This window comes from Notolabrus celidotus, chromosome 23 (assembly GCF_009762535.1).
Source record: "Notolabrus celidotus isolate fNotCel1 chromosome 23, fNotCel1.pri, whole genome shotgun sequence".
NCBI lineage: Eukaryota > Metazoa > Chordata > Actinopteri > Labriformes > Labridae > Notolabrus > Notolabrus celidotus.
Window position 1 is genome coordinate 1023328 of NC_048294.1, and position 18206 is coordinate 1041533.

The following is an 18206-nucleotide window of genomic DNA, read 5'->3' on the forward strand; positions in this document are numbered from 1 at the left end:
AGATCCTGCACCTCATTCCCTTCGTTGAGATACCAGCCTGAGAACCAGAACAGAAGCTAGACTAGACCATGTAATCCAGCTCATTTGAAGAATCTCAGACCAAAGCACTATCCTCAGATGCGGCACATACGTGTTCCTCCGCTCACAGCGCATCAACCAGCTAATTGGGTCTGTGCGTTGCAAACTGTGAGCCCATGAACCCAGAGAGCTCCTGCTGACAGGAGTGGGACTGGGTAACAACAGGACTTCAGGACCTTTCTGAATCAGAGGATACCAGCGGCTCCAGAGTTCCTTGCAGCCTCCCTGAACGCCACTGTTTTACCTGCTTTCTTCACTTTTTTTAGAAGTTACATCAGAAAAGTAGAAAAGCTGAACTTTTTCTAATGATAGGACTTAAGATTCTGGATTTGATCTGTAAAGGACATGAAGCTGCCCCAGAGGAACTGCTTTGTCTGACTTGTGTCCTTGTCTCAGGTGGTTCTGTGATCCTGGAGAGCCCCGTCCATCCTGTGATGGAGGGACACAATGTGACACTGCGCTGTACAGAGAGGGAGTCTTCCTCCAAACCGAAACAATTCTATAAAGATGGCCGCCTCATCGGACGCAGTGCCTCTGGATCCATGACCCTCGACTGTGTTTCAAAGTCTGATGAAGGATTCTACATGTGCAACATCTCTGGAGTTGGAGGATCACAGGAGAGCTGGCTCTCTGTGACAGGTTAGACCTTCATTTACGTCTGCAGTGCACAGGTGTAGCTTTTGAAACGTAGTGTAGGTGAAAAGTCAATCCAGCACTGCCATGCCTGTGCTGTTTAAAAATGAAGCTAATGTGCAAATGCAAAAAAAACCTGCAGTTCCTCTATGTTCCACTTGGGGCTGCCTCCAAAAGCAAAGGAGTCCCCATTAGGTCCCATATCAAAATGTCAACTTCTACAGCACAATTCAACATGTTTACAGCTTTTGCCTGTTTATAGATTCATCTAAAGCTAGGAGTCAGAATTTCCAATATGGCGGCCTCCATCTTTGGGCTTCCGTATGTGTTTTATGTTTTAGTCTGTGTTCATCACACTTTTATTCATTACAACTAGTTGGAAGGTCTGAGTCACAGTTCAGGGTGTAGGTCAAAGTTCAAGTCAGCAGAGGCTAACTCTTTGCCAAAGCTAGCCACTGATTAAGCCAACGACGAGCCCTTTTTTCTCTTTAAGTTATATTTTTGGGCTTTTTACCTTTATTTTATAGGACAGCTGAAGAGAGACAGGAAATGTGGGGAGTAGAGAGTGGGGGAAGACATGCAGGAGATGGTCGACCGGCCGGGAATCGAGCCGGCAACCCCTGCGACGAGGACTGTAGCCTCTGTATGTGGGGCACTTAGACCACTAGGCCACCAGCGCCCCCCCCCTTTGTTTCTCTTTGATCTTAAATGGGACCATAATTTTAAAAAATCAACATCATGCTAAATCGAAGAGGACTTGAAACCGGAAATTGAGACCATAACCCTGTTAGAAAAATGTTAAATGAGGAAGAAATCGACTTCAGGGGGCGCTGGTGGCCTAGCAGCCTAGCGGTCTAAGCGCCCCACATACAGAGGCTACAGTCCTCGTTGCAGAGGTCGCCGGTTCGACTCCCGACCGGTTGACCATTTACTGCACCTCTTCCCCCGCTCTCTACTCCCCTGCCTATCTTCAGCTGTCCTATACAATAAAGGCAAAAATAAAATAAAATTAATATAAAAAAATAAATACAAATTTTAAAAATGAGGAAAAAATCAACTCAGAAGTGGTGTCCTCTCCAGTGGACTTCTATACAATTTAGTCTCCCCCTGCTGGCCAGTAGAAATAGTGCAGTATTTAGCTCTTTAACTTTTAGTCTTTGGAGGAGGAGGTGAAATCCACAAACTTAAAGTTGAAGTTCTGTTACTGCAGAAAATGTGTACAGACACCTTAAAGTCTAAAAGAACATGTAAACAATATTTGATTTTAACTTTAATGTTCAAATAAAAATCAATAATCTCTCTTTGGTTTCAGACCATGCAGCTCCTGATGCTCCTGATGCTCCTGATGCTCCTGATGCTCCTGATGCTCCTGATGCTCCTGATGCTCTTGATGCTCCTGATGCTCCTGATGCTCTTGATGCTCCTGATGCTCCTGTAATTTTCATCCTCAGAATAATTATTCCTGTGGTCGTAGGGATACCTTACCTGCTGTTGACGGTCATACTGATGCTCATATACAGAGACAGGAGAAGAGGTAAGAACTGATGATACACACCTGGAAACCTCTACTCTCTGTTTTAATGCTAACACTCGGTTTCTTCTTCATCCCATTGCAGCTAATCGGCATGCTGCAGACGACCAACGGCATCATGTGATCATGGAGGTGGATTAAAATGAACGATAAAACTGAAAACAAATTACAAATATGTACAGGTTAGACGTTTGTCATGTTTATTTATTTGATATGTTTATCTTAATGTGAAAGTGTTTAATATTTTTGTACATGTTGTATCCATAAACAGTCTGTTAACATTGTAGAAAAAAAATAAATAAATAAAAGAGTACTGAGACTTTAAAGATCCAACACAATTTAACATTGTGTTGGATTATGGGAGAACAGTTTAAAATAATAACCAGTTAGTCAAATAAAGTGTTGTTTCGTATTATTATTTAATTTGTATGTCATTAAGACAAATTCCTGAAGCGTTTGAATGGACTCCCCCCAATTCCAATGAGGACTCTATTTTCCAAGCTGAACTTGAATGCAGCACAAGCTTTCCCCCCAAAGAGCTGTCCATGGTGCTGAAACCCTGAACCCCCTGAATGTCGCTCCTTTGCCTTTCCCTCGTTACATGTTAAGGTGTTCCGTCTCGTGCCGTCATATTAGAGCACGTGAACATTTGTTTGTCTTCGCGACAGCAGGGTCGAGTGTCTCGTGCTCCGGGCGTCAAAGGGAGGAGGGGCGCGGGAACGTCAAAGAGAACGTGACGTTCTTTTTCTGCCAAAGATCGTTTGTGTTTGACAGATGGAGACAAAAATATTCCTCCATGTTTTTTATTTTTTATTGAACAACAGAATAAATGTTATTGACAACTTGTACAAAAAAAGGAGCTCACAGATTAGAGATAAAGAAAGAAATATTAGTCTCTCCCACATGTCATAAAAATGTAGTGTGAATTTTCAAAAGTCTCTTTTTTTAATCACATTTAGACAATTTCTCATCTTCTTCACATTTAATTTTTTTGTGAAAAATATATTTCAGTAAAAAATAACTGTTATAACTGTAATATAAATCTAAATGTTACATTTAGATCTGAATGCTAAACGTTAAATCTAAATGTTAAAATATAAATTCAAATGCTGAATTAAAGGTGACATATCATGCAAAATTGACTTTTTAATGGTTCTTTACCTGAAATATGTGTCCCTGGCATGTCTACAAACCCCCCGAGAATGAAAAAAATCCATTCTGCCCCTGTTCTGATTTCTCCACCTTTCTGTAAATGTGTGTGAAACCAGCCGTTTCAGACTTCCGTGTTTTTGTTACGTAACAACAATATCCGGTCTGTCACGGAGTCAGAGCTCGGAGCTTGTTCAGCCCATAGACTGTATAAAATACAACTCAACCCCTCCTCCGTTTTTCATTACCTGCACAAATGTGTGCTAACAAGGAGCTTAGGAGGGAGGCATGCTAGTTGTAGGCTGTCTTAATAAACACAAAGGTCGGTTTGACTCCCCACGTCTGCAGATTTGAAGATCTAGTGGATGATTTTTATTTGTCATGGATAAGTGCTAGCACTAATTAGCATAGCCACATAGCTATATGTTCGTAGCTGTAGCTGTAGCTGTAGCTGTAGCTGTAGCTGTAGCTGTAGCTGTAGCTGTAGCTGTGTACCAAGACACACGTCGACATACTGACAAATAAAACAACAAGAAACACTAAATCTGTGACCAATCCTTCATAAAAGGTCCTGCTGCCTTCCTGGCAGAGGTCGGTTTTACTCCCCACGTCTGCAGATTTGAAGATCTAGTGGATGATTTTTATTTATCATGGATAAGTGCTAGCGCTAGTTAGCATAGCCACATAGCTACACGTTCGTAGCTGTGTACCAAGACACACGTCGACATACTGATAAATAAAACAACAAGAAACACTAAATCTGTGACCAATCCTTCAGAAAGGTCCTGCTACAGGCGCCTCTCCGTCAGGATCAGATTCAGAGGGTTGAAGTAACGCGATCTCTGAGCAGCCGTGTATATTCAGCCAACATGTAAACATTAGATCAACGTGCTGGACAGCCGAGGCACATCCACTTCCTGAGGGGGCGTGGTCAGAGAGAAAACAGAGTGTTCTGATGAGGAATGAAGAAGAGGACTTTTCAGGCAGGCCAAAATCTGATTTCAAAGTGTTTTTTTGAGCATAAACTTTAAAGACATGTTTTGGGGACCTCTTAGACCAATATATGTTGATGAAAAAAGCGTGATATGTCCCCTTTAAAATGTTAAGTATAGATCTGAATGTCAAGTGTTAAATCTAAATGTTAAATAAATGTTCAGTATAAATCTAAGTGTTAAATATAAATCTAAATGTTAAATATAAAGCTAAATGTTAAATATAAATGGTAAATAAAAATCTAAATTGTAATGCTAAATATAGATCTAAATGTCAAATGTTAAATTTAAATGTTAAATTTCAATATAAATGATATATTTAAATATAAATATAAATGTTAAATTTGAATGATAAATATAAGTGTTGAATTTAAAAGTTAAATATAGATCTAAATATTAAATATGAATCCAAATGTTGAATCTAAATGATAAATATAAATGTTAAATGATTAATCTAAATATTGATTGCTAAACCACAAACACTGCTCTTAATGTTAAAAACATGATTTAAAAAAATTCCCACTACATTTTTAGGATCTTTTGGAGCTTAATATGGAGAACTGATCCTGTTATTTTCAGTGTGCACATGGTGCCCCATAGGTTTGCAACTCAAGAGTAAATATTTAGACTGTAAACTCTAAAAAGACAACACAGGACAAACAAGGATGTTCTAGTTATGTAACCTAAAGTACTTCCTTGAGGCCGCTTAAGGAAGTAGTCTAATTTGAATATTTCCTTCCCATGCTCCTGCAGGCTTTAGTACTCTCAGTCCTACTTAAATTAAAGGAGAAACACATGCAGAGAATTTAGCTGCAAAACAAAAAATGTGACTGTATGATACATTCTGGGATATAAATACAATAAAATACTATAAATTCTCAGCATGGCTTAATTTGGGAATGTATTTGTGTATTTAATCATGTCCCTTTCGGGCTTCCGTAATATCTTCCATGTGTTTTTATTTCATTTTGTTAAATTTAGTTTTCCTGTTCTTTATTTTTAAATAATTGTAATAATGTTTTTTTTATTAGTGCTTTTATTTTAGCTATTAAGTATATTATTTATTACATTTCTATTATCAAACTTTGATTATCACACAAAATTGTATTGAAGAATTGTCCATTGAACTATAGGCTACTGAATTTAACTCATCTTATCATTTGAGGATCTTTGTCTCTCTCTCTCTCTCTCTCTCTCTCTCTCTCTCTCTCTCTCTCTCTCTCTCTCTCCTCTCTCTCTCCCCCTCTCTCTCTCTCTCTCTCTCCTCTCTCTCTCTCTCTCTCTCTCTCTCTCTCTCTCTCTCTCTCTCTCCCCTCTCTCTCTCTCTCTCGCTCTCTATCTCTCTCTCTCTCTCTCCCCCTCTCTCTCACTCTCTCTCTCTCTCTCTCACACTCTCTCTCTCTCTCTCTCTCTCTCTCTGACTGAAAATAGATCCAGCTGGGTTTGGTCTGGCAATCATCTCTTACCGATCCCAGCACCAGTTCCACCAAAATAAAGGGACTGTATCGACGCCTCGCGACCGGATATACCGACACTTTGTGGTCTGACTCGGTCCTGTTGACTTCCATCAGTTCACTTTATATTTAAAAATATAAATTTAACGTATAGTTTGGTGGGTTTTTTTTTTAACGCAACCGAAGTGATGTCTGTGGCGGGGTTGAAAAAGCAGTTCCATAAAGCCACCCAGGTAAGAACACACACACACACACCTGAACACACCACATGTAATGCTTTTATTCTGTGAGGAGTTTGTTTTTAAATCGCCTTAAATTCAGCTTTTTGTCCCTTTTAATGACCCGTACGGGAGAATTCGAACATCAGAGGTTGGGATTCGAACGCGTCGAGCATTCGAATCCTAACCTCTGATGTTAGAACGCCAAAACACATTACATCATTTAAAGAGCAGGTCTATATCAGAGTACAGATGAAAGGGTGAAATGTTCACCATGTTATGGTGAGGTGGTGTTATGGTGTAGCTGGTGAGGTGGTGTTATGGTGAGGTGGTGTTATGGTGTGGTTGGTGTGCATACAGGAGCAGGGTATGCCCCCCTCTCTGTGAGGAGGTATTACGTAATAGTGAGTGTGTGATTGGCTGTTGTCACGCGCAACAGGGAATTCCCTCCATTTTTTTTACTTACGTCCAACTTCCCTTCATCATCCTTTCATCCCCCTTTTATCTGTCACAACTCCTCCTTTCCTTCATCCATCCCTTTCTTTCTTTATTGTTCTGTCTTCCAGTCCACCATCTTTCTTTTACCTGTAGTCATCCCTCCGTCATTCCAACTTTTCAAACCATATTCATCCCTTCATCCAGGATTTCTTCCCCTCTTTCTTTTCCATCCTGCACTTCATCTATCATAATCAATCCTCCATTTTCCCTCCCCCTGTGGTCATCCCTCCATCATCCCTTTCTTTATTCATTGTTTTGTCTTTCAGTCCACCATCTTTTTTTTACCTGTAGTCATCTCTCCATCATTCCAACTTTTCAAACTGTATTCATCCCTTCATCCAAGATGTCTTCCCCTCTTTCTTTTCCATCCCTCCATCCTTCTTGTAACATAAACCTCCAGCTTTCTTTTCCTTTATTAATCTCTGTAATTGCCCTACTGTCTCTCCATCATCCTTTCATCCCCATTTTCTGTCATAACCACTCCTCCTTTTCCCTGTGGTCATCCCTCCATCCATCCCTTTCTTTATTAATCGTTCTGTCTTTCAGTCCACCATCTTTCTTTTACCTGTAGTCATCTCTCCATCATTCCAACTTTTCAAACCATATTCATCCTTCCATCCAGGATGTCTTCCCCTCTTTCTTTTCCATCCCTCCATCCTTCTTGTAACATAAAACTCCAGCTTTCTTTTCCTTTATTCGTCTCCTTAATTGCCGTACTCTCCCTCCATCATCCTTTCATCTGTCATAACCAGTCCTCCATCTATCCTCCCCCTGTGGTCATCCCTCCATCCATCCAGTGTCCTCATGTCTTCTTCTTTTATCTCCTTTCTTTATTCATCGTTTTGTCTTTCAGTCCACCATCTTTCTTTTCCCTGTAGTCATCCCTCCATCATTCCAACCTTTTCAAACCCTTCTTCTCTTCATCCTTTTTTCTTTCCCCATTCTTCTTCCCCCCCTTAACCTCTTCTACCTCTCTTTCCCATCCCTCCATCCTTCTTGTAACATACACCTCCAGCTTTCTTTTCCTTCAATAATCTGCCTTGCTATCCCTCCATCATCCCTCCATCTTTGTCTTCATGGTGCCTCCAGCTAATTATTTGTATCAACTCCTTACCATGTCATCTTCTTTTCTTCATCCCTCTATCATTTTAACCCCCTCTTCCTCTTGTCTACACTTCATCCGTCCTCCCTCGGGGATTTGTTCGAATCCCGTCTGCTCTGACTTCACCGAGTCGATGTGACTCTGAGAATGAAACCAGATGAACAGAACGAGGCGGGGGGGAATCTGTTCCCCTCGTGTCTGTCTTTGATCCCCCACGCTGTCATCAGGACAGATTCTTGCACATTTGTTGCGTATGTTGGAGGAAGCGCTGCTGATGGAGAGGAGATGATGTTTATTGATCCCTGAGGGGGAAACTGGGTCACTGCAGCAGAACAGAGCAGGAAATACAAGTCCAACAGAGACGGGGCGTCCTGGAGGCTCAGACTCAGATTTTACCTTATAAAGATAATCAAACACGATCCATCAGAAGAGACGTGACAGGCTGCTCCAGAAGACCTGATCAGGGTTAGGGATTCAGGTTTAACTCGTGTGAGACCGGCAGGAAGTTGAAAAGTTGTTCAAATGTTAGATGTTCGTAAATGAACTCAACAGAAAGAAGAGCCAAACATTTAATAATCTCTTCATCTAAAGTCCATTTAGAAGTAAACATTACAAACTTCTGATGGTTTCAACTTTTCAATTGTTGTTTTGTGTCGCCGATTAATAAAACATCTAATCTAAACACGTGAAGTGATCGTCAATAACCAAAGCTTTAATGATTCTCTCTTAATCCAAAGTCACCTTAGAAGTAAACATTACAAATGTTGGTAGTTTCAGCTTGACCAGATCAAGGATAACCCAATTTTCTAGTCTTCAAAAGTTATGAGTAGTTTTGGGGGATTTGGTAGTAAAGTAAAACCCTGTTTTTTAAACTCTAATAACTAACGAAGAAGAAACTTTTCAGGAAAAAGAGGCCTTGGACACAAAACAGTCAAATACTAACTACATATCACCACAGCATACGGATATGAGAAACATTCGTACCACGTGTATTTATTTTTAAAGTGTGACTGCTCCCCCCATTCAAATGAATGGAGGAGACAGATTTTTTGACCTATAATGCAGCCAGCCACCAGGGGGCAGACACTCTGCTGAAAGCTTCACCACCAGCTGAGCGAGATGCGCCCCTGAGAGAGACAGAGAGCCTCAGTTGTGGTCTCCTCTGGTCTGGATTTAAAATATAGTCAGAGACCGAGACCTTACATAAGTCTCACCAAGACCGATCTCGAATACTGCGACACTAACAATAGGAGCATCTCCAACTAAAAGCTGTTTCCCAGGAACTGATTGTTGTTTCATGTTGTTGATAAAGGACACATTTCATCTATAAATGAAAAAGGATCGTCTATAGTGGTGCAACGGATCATCGTTGATCCGTACGGATGCCTCTGCACGGTTCGGCACGGACGTGGTCCTCGGATCAGTTGTTGAAAAAAGTTGCGCGTGTTCACGTGATGACCGCATGTTCAATCCACACTCACTCATCAAGTAGTAGGTATTTCCTACTACATCCTGCGTTTGAATTTAGTCTGTAGTATGACTGTTCTGTTCGATCTGTCATGCAGCATGCTGAGCCAGACTTCGCTGGATTTCCGGTTTCGGAAAGCGGAAGTAAACAACGGCGAAGCCGATAAATAAAAAGCTTATTTAGCATCCATTTATGATTTAAAAAGTTAGGAAGTGGTTTATATGTAATTTGATAACTTTCACAGCACCCAAAAACAGATTTCCTCCCGTCAAAAAATGAGGAAAAAGAAAAAGCAGAACGAGCGCTGTGCATTATGGGAAACAGTACGTGAGGCAGACTGGTCCGATGCACACTGAGATATTTTCCCGAATCAGTAGACATCCGGGGAGTTTTGGCTTACTGCAGATTTTGCTCTTGTTCACATACTACTTACTACATACTGAATTTTGGACATATCAGTACGTACTGCTAGTATAGTAGGCGATTTCGGAAACAGCCTTAGAGTCCAATGCTGCGAGTACAATTTTTAACTTTCACTTTCGTTTTTGGAGCAGTTTGCATTTTGGCACTTTGCCAGCTGTAGGACCCTAGAATAAAACGGTGTGTTCAGTTTGCAGCTCAAAGAAAAGTGGACGGTGAAAATCAGCGATTGAAAGAAGAATGGAGTGAAACTTTTGAAGTTCCTCTGCTCCTTCACTTGCCATGCCATGAAATGCAGTGAATGAGGCAGGACTGGGCCCACAGATAGGGTGCTTTGCGCATGCAGTACATTTTGAGTTGAATTTAGTTTTTATTTAATGGGCAAAGTGTGTTACCAAATAAATGGAGGGACAAAGTTATATTTGTCTTGTCTTATTTTTTTTTTTTTTCTTTTTTTTTTTGCTGATCCGAAAAATGATCCGATCCGTGACTCAAAACCGTGATCCGATCCGAACCGTGAGTTTTTTGATCCGTCGCACTCCTAATCGTCTATAACCTACGGTGGCCCTGAAGTGCAAATCACAACGGCAAATCAGAAAACACTTCGACATTATAACCAAACCGGAAAAAGTAGGTACCCTCCAATCAGCGATGAGTCATTTCCCCCGAGGGTACCTACTTCTTCCGGTTTGGTTAATGTCAGTGTTTTCTGATTTGCTGTTGTGATTTGTTCTTCAGGGCAACCGTGATGACCAAATCTTTACTGTCCACCAAACTTTTAGACCAAAAACGTACGACTCTTTCTTGTATCGACGACCATTTCTGTCCCTGATAATAAAACCCTCTTCTGTCCCCGGCTGTAGTTTGAGGCTGACATGTTCGCTGGGTTAGCATAATAAGTTAGCAGATGACTCCAGAGCTACTTCCTTCCACCTCTCTCTCTCTCTATGAAGAGATTCTTCGGATGACGTGCAGATGCAGGAGCAGCGGGTTAATTAAAGAGAAGGATCACATGCCTGATGTGAGGAGAAGGCTGCGTCTCTCTGTCAGCAGTGTGATGGCGAGCGGGTGGGGGTGCGAGGCCTTTAAATAGATCTGTGAATCAACAGCAGACGTTAACGGAAAGAGAGGGGGGCGGCGGGCGGGAGGGCGGCACGAGACGTCAGAGACGGGTAACTCTGGAGACCAGGAGAGAGAGCGAGTCAGTCAGTACGGGGCGTTATCTGTGTTTCCTTTTAATGTGAATCGAAACCTGACCCTGATTCTGCGGACGGACGGCGTTGGCTGTGAGCGAGCTCATCGGTGTGTTTAATTCATGCAGAGCAGACGAAGCAGAGCAGGGACCGGGGGGAAGAGGGTAATCACACATTCTCAAAGAGTAATCACAGGTTGAAGAAAGTAACGCAGAGTGTTTATGAACACACAGCAGGAAGACTCAACCCTCCAAATTACAGGGTGGGAGATGAAGTCGCCCTCTCGGTGTTATTCCACTTCTAAAAACTCAATAATGACTACTTCCTGTCAAAAAATGCTAAAACATTTCCTGAAGTTTGAGGACTGTGAGAAGATGTTGAAGTTTGATTATCTTGAAGCTTTTATTCTGAAAGGACATCCAGCTCTTCCTGTTTGTGCTTTTAGAACTTTTTTGAGCCATACTCATCCCTTCATCCTTCCATGCAGAATATCTTCCCCTCTATCTTTTGCCCATTTTCTTCCTCTATTACCTCTTTTATCTTTCTTTTCCATCCCTCCATCCTTCTTGTAACATAAACCTCCAGCTTTCTTTTCATTTATTAATCTCTGTAATTGACTTACTCTCCCTCCATCATCCTTTCATCTGTCATAACCAGTCCTCCATCTATCCTCCCCCTGTGGTCATCCCTCCATCCATCCAGTGTCCTCATGTCTTCTTCTTTTATCTCCTTTCTTCATTCATCAATTTGTCTTTCAGTCCACCATCTTTCTTTTCCCTCTAGTCATCCCTCCATCATTCCAACTTTTTCAAACCCTTCTTCTCTTCATCCTTTTTTTTCTTTCCCCATTCTTCTTCTCCCTCCCACCATAACCTCTTCTCTCTCTCTTTCCCATCCCTTCATCCTTCTTGTAACATAAACCTCCAGCTTTCTTTTCCTTCAATAATCTGCCGTACTGTCCCTCCATCATCCCTCCATCTTTGTCTTCATGGTGCCTCCAGCTAATTATTTTTATCAACTCCTTACCCAGTCATCTTCTTTTCTTCATCCCAGGGGGAAGTCTTCTAAATTTGTTATTTATCAATCAAATGTTTTGTATTCAGCTTTTCCTTTAAGTCAGCGCGACTGCTTTCCAGTCAGGGTGTGTGCTCTCAGGTGAGCTCTCATTGGCCGTCGGTGGTGAACCATTAAAATATTAAAGCATGAATGCAAACCTCCCGTCCTCCGAGACCTGAATCTAGGACACGGCTCAGCGTGTGGGTCCATGCTTGTTTTCCTCGTGGTTTAAACAGATGGAGGTTGACAGAACTGGAGCTGAGCAAGCGGTGGCAGCGTGAAGCCCGACTGCTAAGTCACTGTGCCCCGTACAAAGATGGCCGCCGCTGCTGCCACCAGTGACAGCAGGGACAGGAAACGGGACACCTCAGTCCACCTGGTTGAATAAAACATGAGGGAGATAAGAAGGGATGGAGAGAGAGAGGGAGGGAGAGAGAGAGAGAGAGAGATCAATGGTCAGAACACGACAGGAAAGGAAAGGAGTAAAGAGGAGGAGGAAAGACGAGAGACTGAATGTGAGATATATCTGAGTTAATACCTCAGTAACTCTTCGCTCTACAGAAGAGAAAAGACAAAACTTTCAAGATCACATGATAGACGACATTCCAACAGAAAAAAAGGAATGTAAAATAAAAGACAAAAACCTTCCAAATCATTGAGCCACAACAATACAAGATGGATAAAACAGTAGCCAACAAACTCGGTTCAGAACTCTACTTTATAATTCACCGTATGAGCCAAAAATACCTTTTTTTTTCTTTCCCTGAAACACATAAAAAAGTGGGATCATCTTATAGAATTTTATATTTATATTAAAGCTGGGGTTGGTCGTCAGATTTAGATCCACTTTTTGTTATACTGGTTAAAATGATCTTTATGTCCTGAAAAGCTGCTCTCTACAGCCGGAGTAAACCTGGGAAAACACCAACCAATCACCATTTTTGGGTCCCAAAATTTTAAACCAATCAGATACCGTCCTGCTGTTCTGCCCGCCTCCTGCAGAGCGTACATTCCCCCAGCGTTCACTCCCCGTCTCCTGCCTCTGCTTCCCCTGACTCTACTGACTGCCCCTCTCGCTCCACCTCGGGCCTGTCCCCTCTGACCCCATGAGGGTCTTTGCTCAGGACTGTAGTCCGGATCAGAGTCTAAAAAGCTCTCACCACGGGGGCTCTGACAAGCAGAAGAATGAATGACTTTTAGTAAGTCCTACAGAAATGTAGATGTACTGTAGCTGAATGAAGAACTTCTCCTCTAGTCTCTCCTGATGCCTTCACTGACTGTCAACACTGTAGGAATTAAGAACATCTACACTGAACAGGTTTAACAAACAGTAGAGCTGTTACAGTATTATATATGTGTTATAACTTTTCTCCTGATATCGTGTCACCATGACAACTGGATAATGCTAGCATGACAGTTGTGAGTGCTAACAGCAGCCATGTTTGTTTGTGTTTTTAACTTTCACTATGAGAATGTTTTGGTGAGGACCGGTTTTGAATCCGTCACGATCATATGGTCGTGAATCAGCGGCGCTCGTACATGTGAGCGGGGGCGTTGTTTTGGAGGAGCTCCGAGGGAGGAGGGGTTGGACGGAGTCCTGAAGACATGCTACATTCAAATTCATGCTAGTTTTCAGAGACTACCAACCCCAGCTTTAAATGCCGATACTTTGTTTAAATTTGTGCACATTCAGGAACTTAAATGATTAACTGTCGTCAACCTCGCTAGCTAGCACCAGATCTGCTTGTCGGTTAAACTTAATATTCAGATTTTTATTATTAAAGGATTCAAATGTTGGTCATTTGTTGTATATCTCCGGTTAATGTCTACTGCCAGGACGATCTGCAGCTCTACTACCTGGATGTAAAGGAGCACAGGTGATGATGTCATCTGGTAGCACGGCGTGGTTTGTCAGTATGTTGGAGATAAAGTCGTATGCAGGCTGTGTCACTTTAAAGTGAGTGTACCTTGATGACTGAGGCCAGCCGTCACTCACGAGTATTGTGCAAATTCTGCCTTAATAAAACTCCACAAGGCCACACGTGTGACGGTTGTGACAGGTACGCCAAACGCCACAGAACAGGGAAGAAATGTTTCAGAATTCAGAACGACACGGGGGAATCAGCGCAGATGAGAAAAGCTGACGGGCATCCGATGATGACGGGCATCACGACTTATTGAATGGAGCAGGCTGCAGTGTTTCAGGCGCTACCTGTTGCCATTGACGAGACAGAGAGAGAGAGAGAGAGAGAGAGAGAGAGAGAGGGGGGGGGAGGGATGAGTGTGAGTTTTACTTTAGGTTATTTTTCCTAATTGTTCAGCCCTAGAAAGAGAATCAAAGAGCCAGAAAGAGGACAAGATGTGGAGGAGAGAGAAGAGAACAAACTGTAAAGAAAACGATGAAATAAAAAGAGGCGTTCAAGTTCTTCTGTAAAATCTGAAATTCTTCCACAGGCAGACGAGGATTTAATTCAGAGGGAGCAACAGATCTCGTCTCTTGTTCTTGTTCTCTGTTGTTTCCTGATCACACACCCCTTTCTGTTAAAGGGAGATGGTGTTGCTATGGATACCACACACGTGTGAAGAGAGAGCAGGCGTGATGCAAACACACACACACACACACACACACACACACACATACGCACGCTGCTCTGGTTGGCTCGCTCAATAATTGATCAGCCTTGAGGGCGCAGCACGTGTCGGGAGCAGCAGTAGTGTGTCCCCTCCTCTGTCCTCCTGCTCTCAGGTGGATTCACCAGATTCCTCTCCCTCTGACCTCTGACCCCTGACCCTCCTGACTGTCAGAGGCTTTTAGTGTTGGTGAATCACGCTCTGATAAATCAATGAGTGACTGTAGTTATGAGGAGGCGGAGACACAGCCGGGCTGAGAGCGATATCATGACACTGAGAGGAATGTTAAAACACAGCAGGATGGTAAACACGCCGAGTCCTGTGTTTGTATCTGAAGATGAACCGACTGAACCGACCCCTCTATGTGGACTGTGTTTACTCCAGATCCTGGATAATAATGGACGTAGTCTCCATGTCGTCACCCGTCTGTTCAAAGCGCTGTTTTGAAGCCGATCGTTGGCGTGAGCCATATTGGAAATGCTGAACTCAACCTAACTTGGTCAGAGCTAGTGTGAGGTAAAGAGGCAGGCCTTTAGCCTTTTCGCTAACAGCTACAGTGTGCACAGTCAATCAAGTCCGGCACGCCCTTATTTGGACAAAAATATATATTCAAGAATAGTGTGCAATAAAAAAATTCACTCCGATTTGAGAAATGAGCTCTTCAGACATAAACTGTTTTTTGAACCAGGCTGTAAACATGTTTATTTCTGCTGTAAAGATCGTCTTCTTTGAATGGGTGTGTATGTGGTTTCCTATGTTTCTGCCAGCCAGCCTCTAGTGGACACTTGAGGGATTGCAGTTTTTAGAACTTCCGCATAGGCTTCATATTTTTTTTTTTTTTTTTTGCCTTTATTTGAAACAACAGCTGGAGAGAGACAGGAAATGTGGGGAGTAGAGAGTGGGGGAAGACATGCAGGAAATGGTAGACCAGCCGGGAATCGAACCGGCGACCCCTGCTACGAGGACTGTAGCCTCTGTACGTGGGGCGCTTAAACTGCTAGGCCACCAGCGCCCGGGCTTCATATTTTTAAGACCGAGAGGGGAAGGGTTCAAACTAGTGCTAGGTGATAATTCGAAAAAGATAATTATCGTGATATAATTTTTCTCAGCATAAATATGACAAATATTCGATACAAATTCAATAATAAGGGGCGCTGGTGGCCTAGCGGTCTAAGCGCCCCACATACAGAGGCTACAGTCCTCGTCGCAGGGGTCCCAGCCGGTCGACCATATCCTGCATGTCTTCCCCCGCTCTCCCCACATTTCCTGTCTCTCCTATAAATTTCCTGGCTGTCCTATAAATAAAGGCAAAAAGGCCCAAAATATATTTTAAAAAAAAAACCCAGCCACTGGAAAGGGGGCGCTAATGTGCCTTAAACTCTAGTTGCCATCCAACATTAGACAGAAGAAGACGGCATTGAACAGCCAATCATGTGACAGGGTGAGAGGTAGGCGGGGCTTAGCTGCATGTAAACACAGCTGATGCTAGCGACAGCGACTCTGAAGAAAACTCAAAACCTAGCAGCTCAAAGCAGAGTCGTTAGCCAAACACTGAGTCGACTCTGCGTTAACTATCAACTCAATACACTTCATTAAATGCACTTTCAGGGGGCGCTGGTGGCCTAGCGGTCTAAGCGCCCCACATACAGAGGCTACAGTCCTTGTCGCAGGGGTCGTCGATTCAATTCCCGGCCAGTGGACCATCTCATTGCATGTCTTCCCCCCGCTCTCTACTCCCCACATTTCCTGTCTCTCTTCAGCTGTCCTATAAATAAAGAGCAAAAAAGGGCCAAAAATATACCTTATATAGGAAGAGCACAGAGACAACTTGTGCTGTGTTAACAACAAGGAAACGAGCTGCTTCGGTCCACCCGGAGTCTGAACTAGTTCCAATTCACCCCTCGGTGACTTCTCAGACATTAGGTATGAGAAACAGAATCTACAGGTGGAATCAGAGTCTGTCAAAACAAGTAAAGGAGAATGTGTTGAGAGGATTTGCACGTACTGAAGGGAATATTGGCGCTAAGTGCCAGCCTTTCAAAATAAAAGCACAGATTGGTAGGGAAATAAGAGGTGTGCAGTTATTTTCCTCTATCTGCCGTGTTTTTCTTCTTCTACTGTTTTAGTGAACACAATGCTGCATTCTAATGTTTCACCATCAATCTTCATCCCTCCTACACTCTTCTCTCTCTCTCTCTCTCCGTCTCTGTTTCTCCTCTGAACTTCCCACATCACCTCCTCCTTCTGTATCAGTGTGTGCGTCTTAGCCGGGAGTTTTTTTTTTATATTGCCTCATCAATCCTGAGCCGGAGCCGGAGCCGGAGCCCCCTGCAGGGAAGACCGCTCTCATGTTCAGAAGGAGACTCATAATGTGGTTGAGTCAGAGCGGAGAGCGGCGGAGGGCGGATTGGTCTTTTATAACCGGTGGTGAATATCGCTTGGCGAGGTTTCAGAATTGACATTTTCACACGTAGTAAAAATGGAAAAAATAAAGAGTTAACATTTTAAAAACAACCGTACGAGTACACAGCTTCTTATCTCTGATGAAACGCTTCAGCTCAGATCGGTTGTCTTCATCAGCTTGACAGGAACACACACACACACACACACACACACACACACACACACACACACACACACACACACACACACACACACACACACACACACACACACACACACACACACACACACACACACACACACAGGCTGAGAGTCGTGTCGGGAGTCGTGACTCTGTGCTGATGAACAGAGCAGGGTCTGGAGCATCCTCTGTGATATGATATGAATACAAATCAACAGAGAAGCTCGTCCAGTACGACTCTCACTTCCAGGTTTTTCTGCACCTGATCCTCCTTTCTCCATCTCTCCATCTCTTCATCTCTCTGTCTCTCTAGTAACCCAGTTTCTGGATGTGTGTGAATGTGTGTTACAGTGGTAGTGCCCCTTGTTACATAACTTTACATCGTACCATCTCACGCACACTTGATGTGACTAAAAGCCACTTCAGGCTGGTACAGGACGGTAGAACAGGGCTCTTGTTTTTCCTCTTGTCTCCTGTTTTTGTCTCTTTTCCACTCTCGGCATCGATCCGGAGTGGTTGAACACATAAACAGGAGTAGTTCCTCATCCGGTATGGACAAGGTATTGACCAGGAATTGATTTTTGCATTAATGGTAACTCCCAGAGGAGCATCTCAAGGGCTTAAAACAAATGAAAACACCACTCAATCTGCTCACCGGCCTGTGGCTGTGGAGAAATGTGACTTCACTATGTCCATCAGAAGGACTCGGACACTAAACTGTGAAGGCCTTCGAGCATGTTCCAAATACAAGTGACATAAGAGACTAACAGACGCTGAGGGGTATCTTTGACGGACCTTAAAGAGCTCTTTAAAACAACCTAAAGGTACATTGAAACCAATGCTAAGGGATACTTACTGCAAGCTTTGAAAAGCACAGAAACAGGGATCAAAGTGTACCTTTAGATATACCATGAAGGGTACCTAAACACACCAGCAAGGGGCTAAAGTGTGACTTAACACAGACCTTAGAGTAAATGCAAACAGGGCTTTAAGTGTACCTTGAAACAGACGAGTAAGGGAACCAAAAGCAGATGTTTAACAGATTTAGAGGGGTACCTGAGAACGGTGAAATGTACCTGAGAATGACTTTCTTCTTCAGCCTTGACTACACCGTATTGGCCAATGCGGTCATGAGCACTACTTGCTTGTCCACAATTCTTTGTGATGCTCCCCCTTTAGGCAGTGTGATTTCTATGCTG

At 42.9% G+C, this 18206-nt stretch overlaps 2 protein-coding genes and 1 long non-coding RNA gene across 4 annotated transcripts in view; 2 read left to right on the top strand and 1 right to left on the bottom strand.

Annotated features, from left to right (window-relative positions):
• LOC117807698 overlaps window positions 1-2428 on the top strand; it is a 20790-nt gene extending 18362 nt beyond the window's left edge. The window contains exons 5-7 of one of the 2 annotated variants that reach the window (XR_004630025.1): window positions 475-717; window positions 2163-2245; window positions 2328-2339. Coding sequence is in view for 1 of the 2 variants with exons in the window: in XM_034677071.1 (XP_034532962.1) it covers window positions 475-717; window positions 2024-2245; window positions 2328-2383 (521 nt within the window). In the remaining variant the exon portion in view is untranslated. Of the gene's footprint in view, window positions 1-474; window positions 718-2023; window positions 2246-2327 lie in introns of both variants that reach the window. The other variant, XM_034677071.1, reaches the window with a different exon arrangement.
• Window positions 1777-2968, bottom strand: LOC117807699. The gene is made up of 3 exons (XR_004630026.1): window positions 2750-2968; window positions 2267-2397; window positions 1777-2143 (listed from the first exon to the last, which is right to left on the bottom strand). It is a non-coding gene; the product is annotated as an uncharacterized LOC117807699 (long non-coding RNA).
• A 2834-nt stretch (window positions 2969-5802) lies between these two features.
• LOC117807697 (endophilin-A1-like) overlaps window positions 5803-18206 on the top strand; it is a 33094-nt gene continuing 20690 nt past the window's right edge. The window contains exon 1 of the mRNA XM_034677070.1: window positions 5803-6070. Within this exon, the coding sequence (XP_034532961.1) occupies window positions 6026-6070 (45 nt within the window). The 5' untranslated portion in view covers window positions 5803-6025. The remainder of the gene's footprint in view (window positions 6071-18206) is intronic.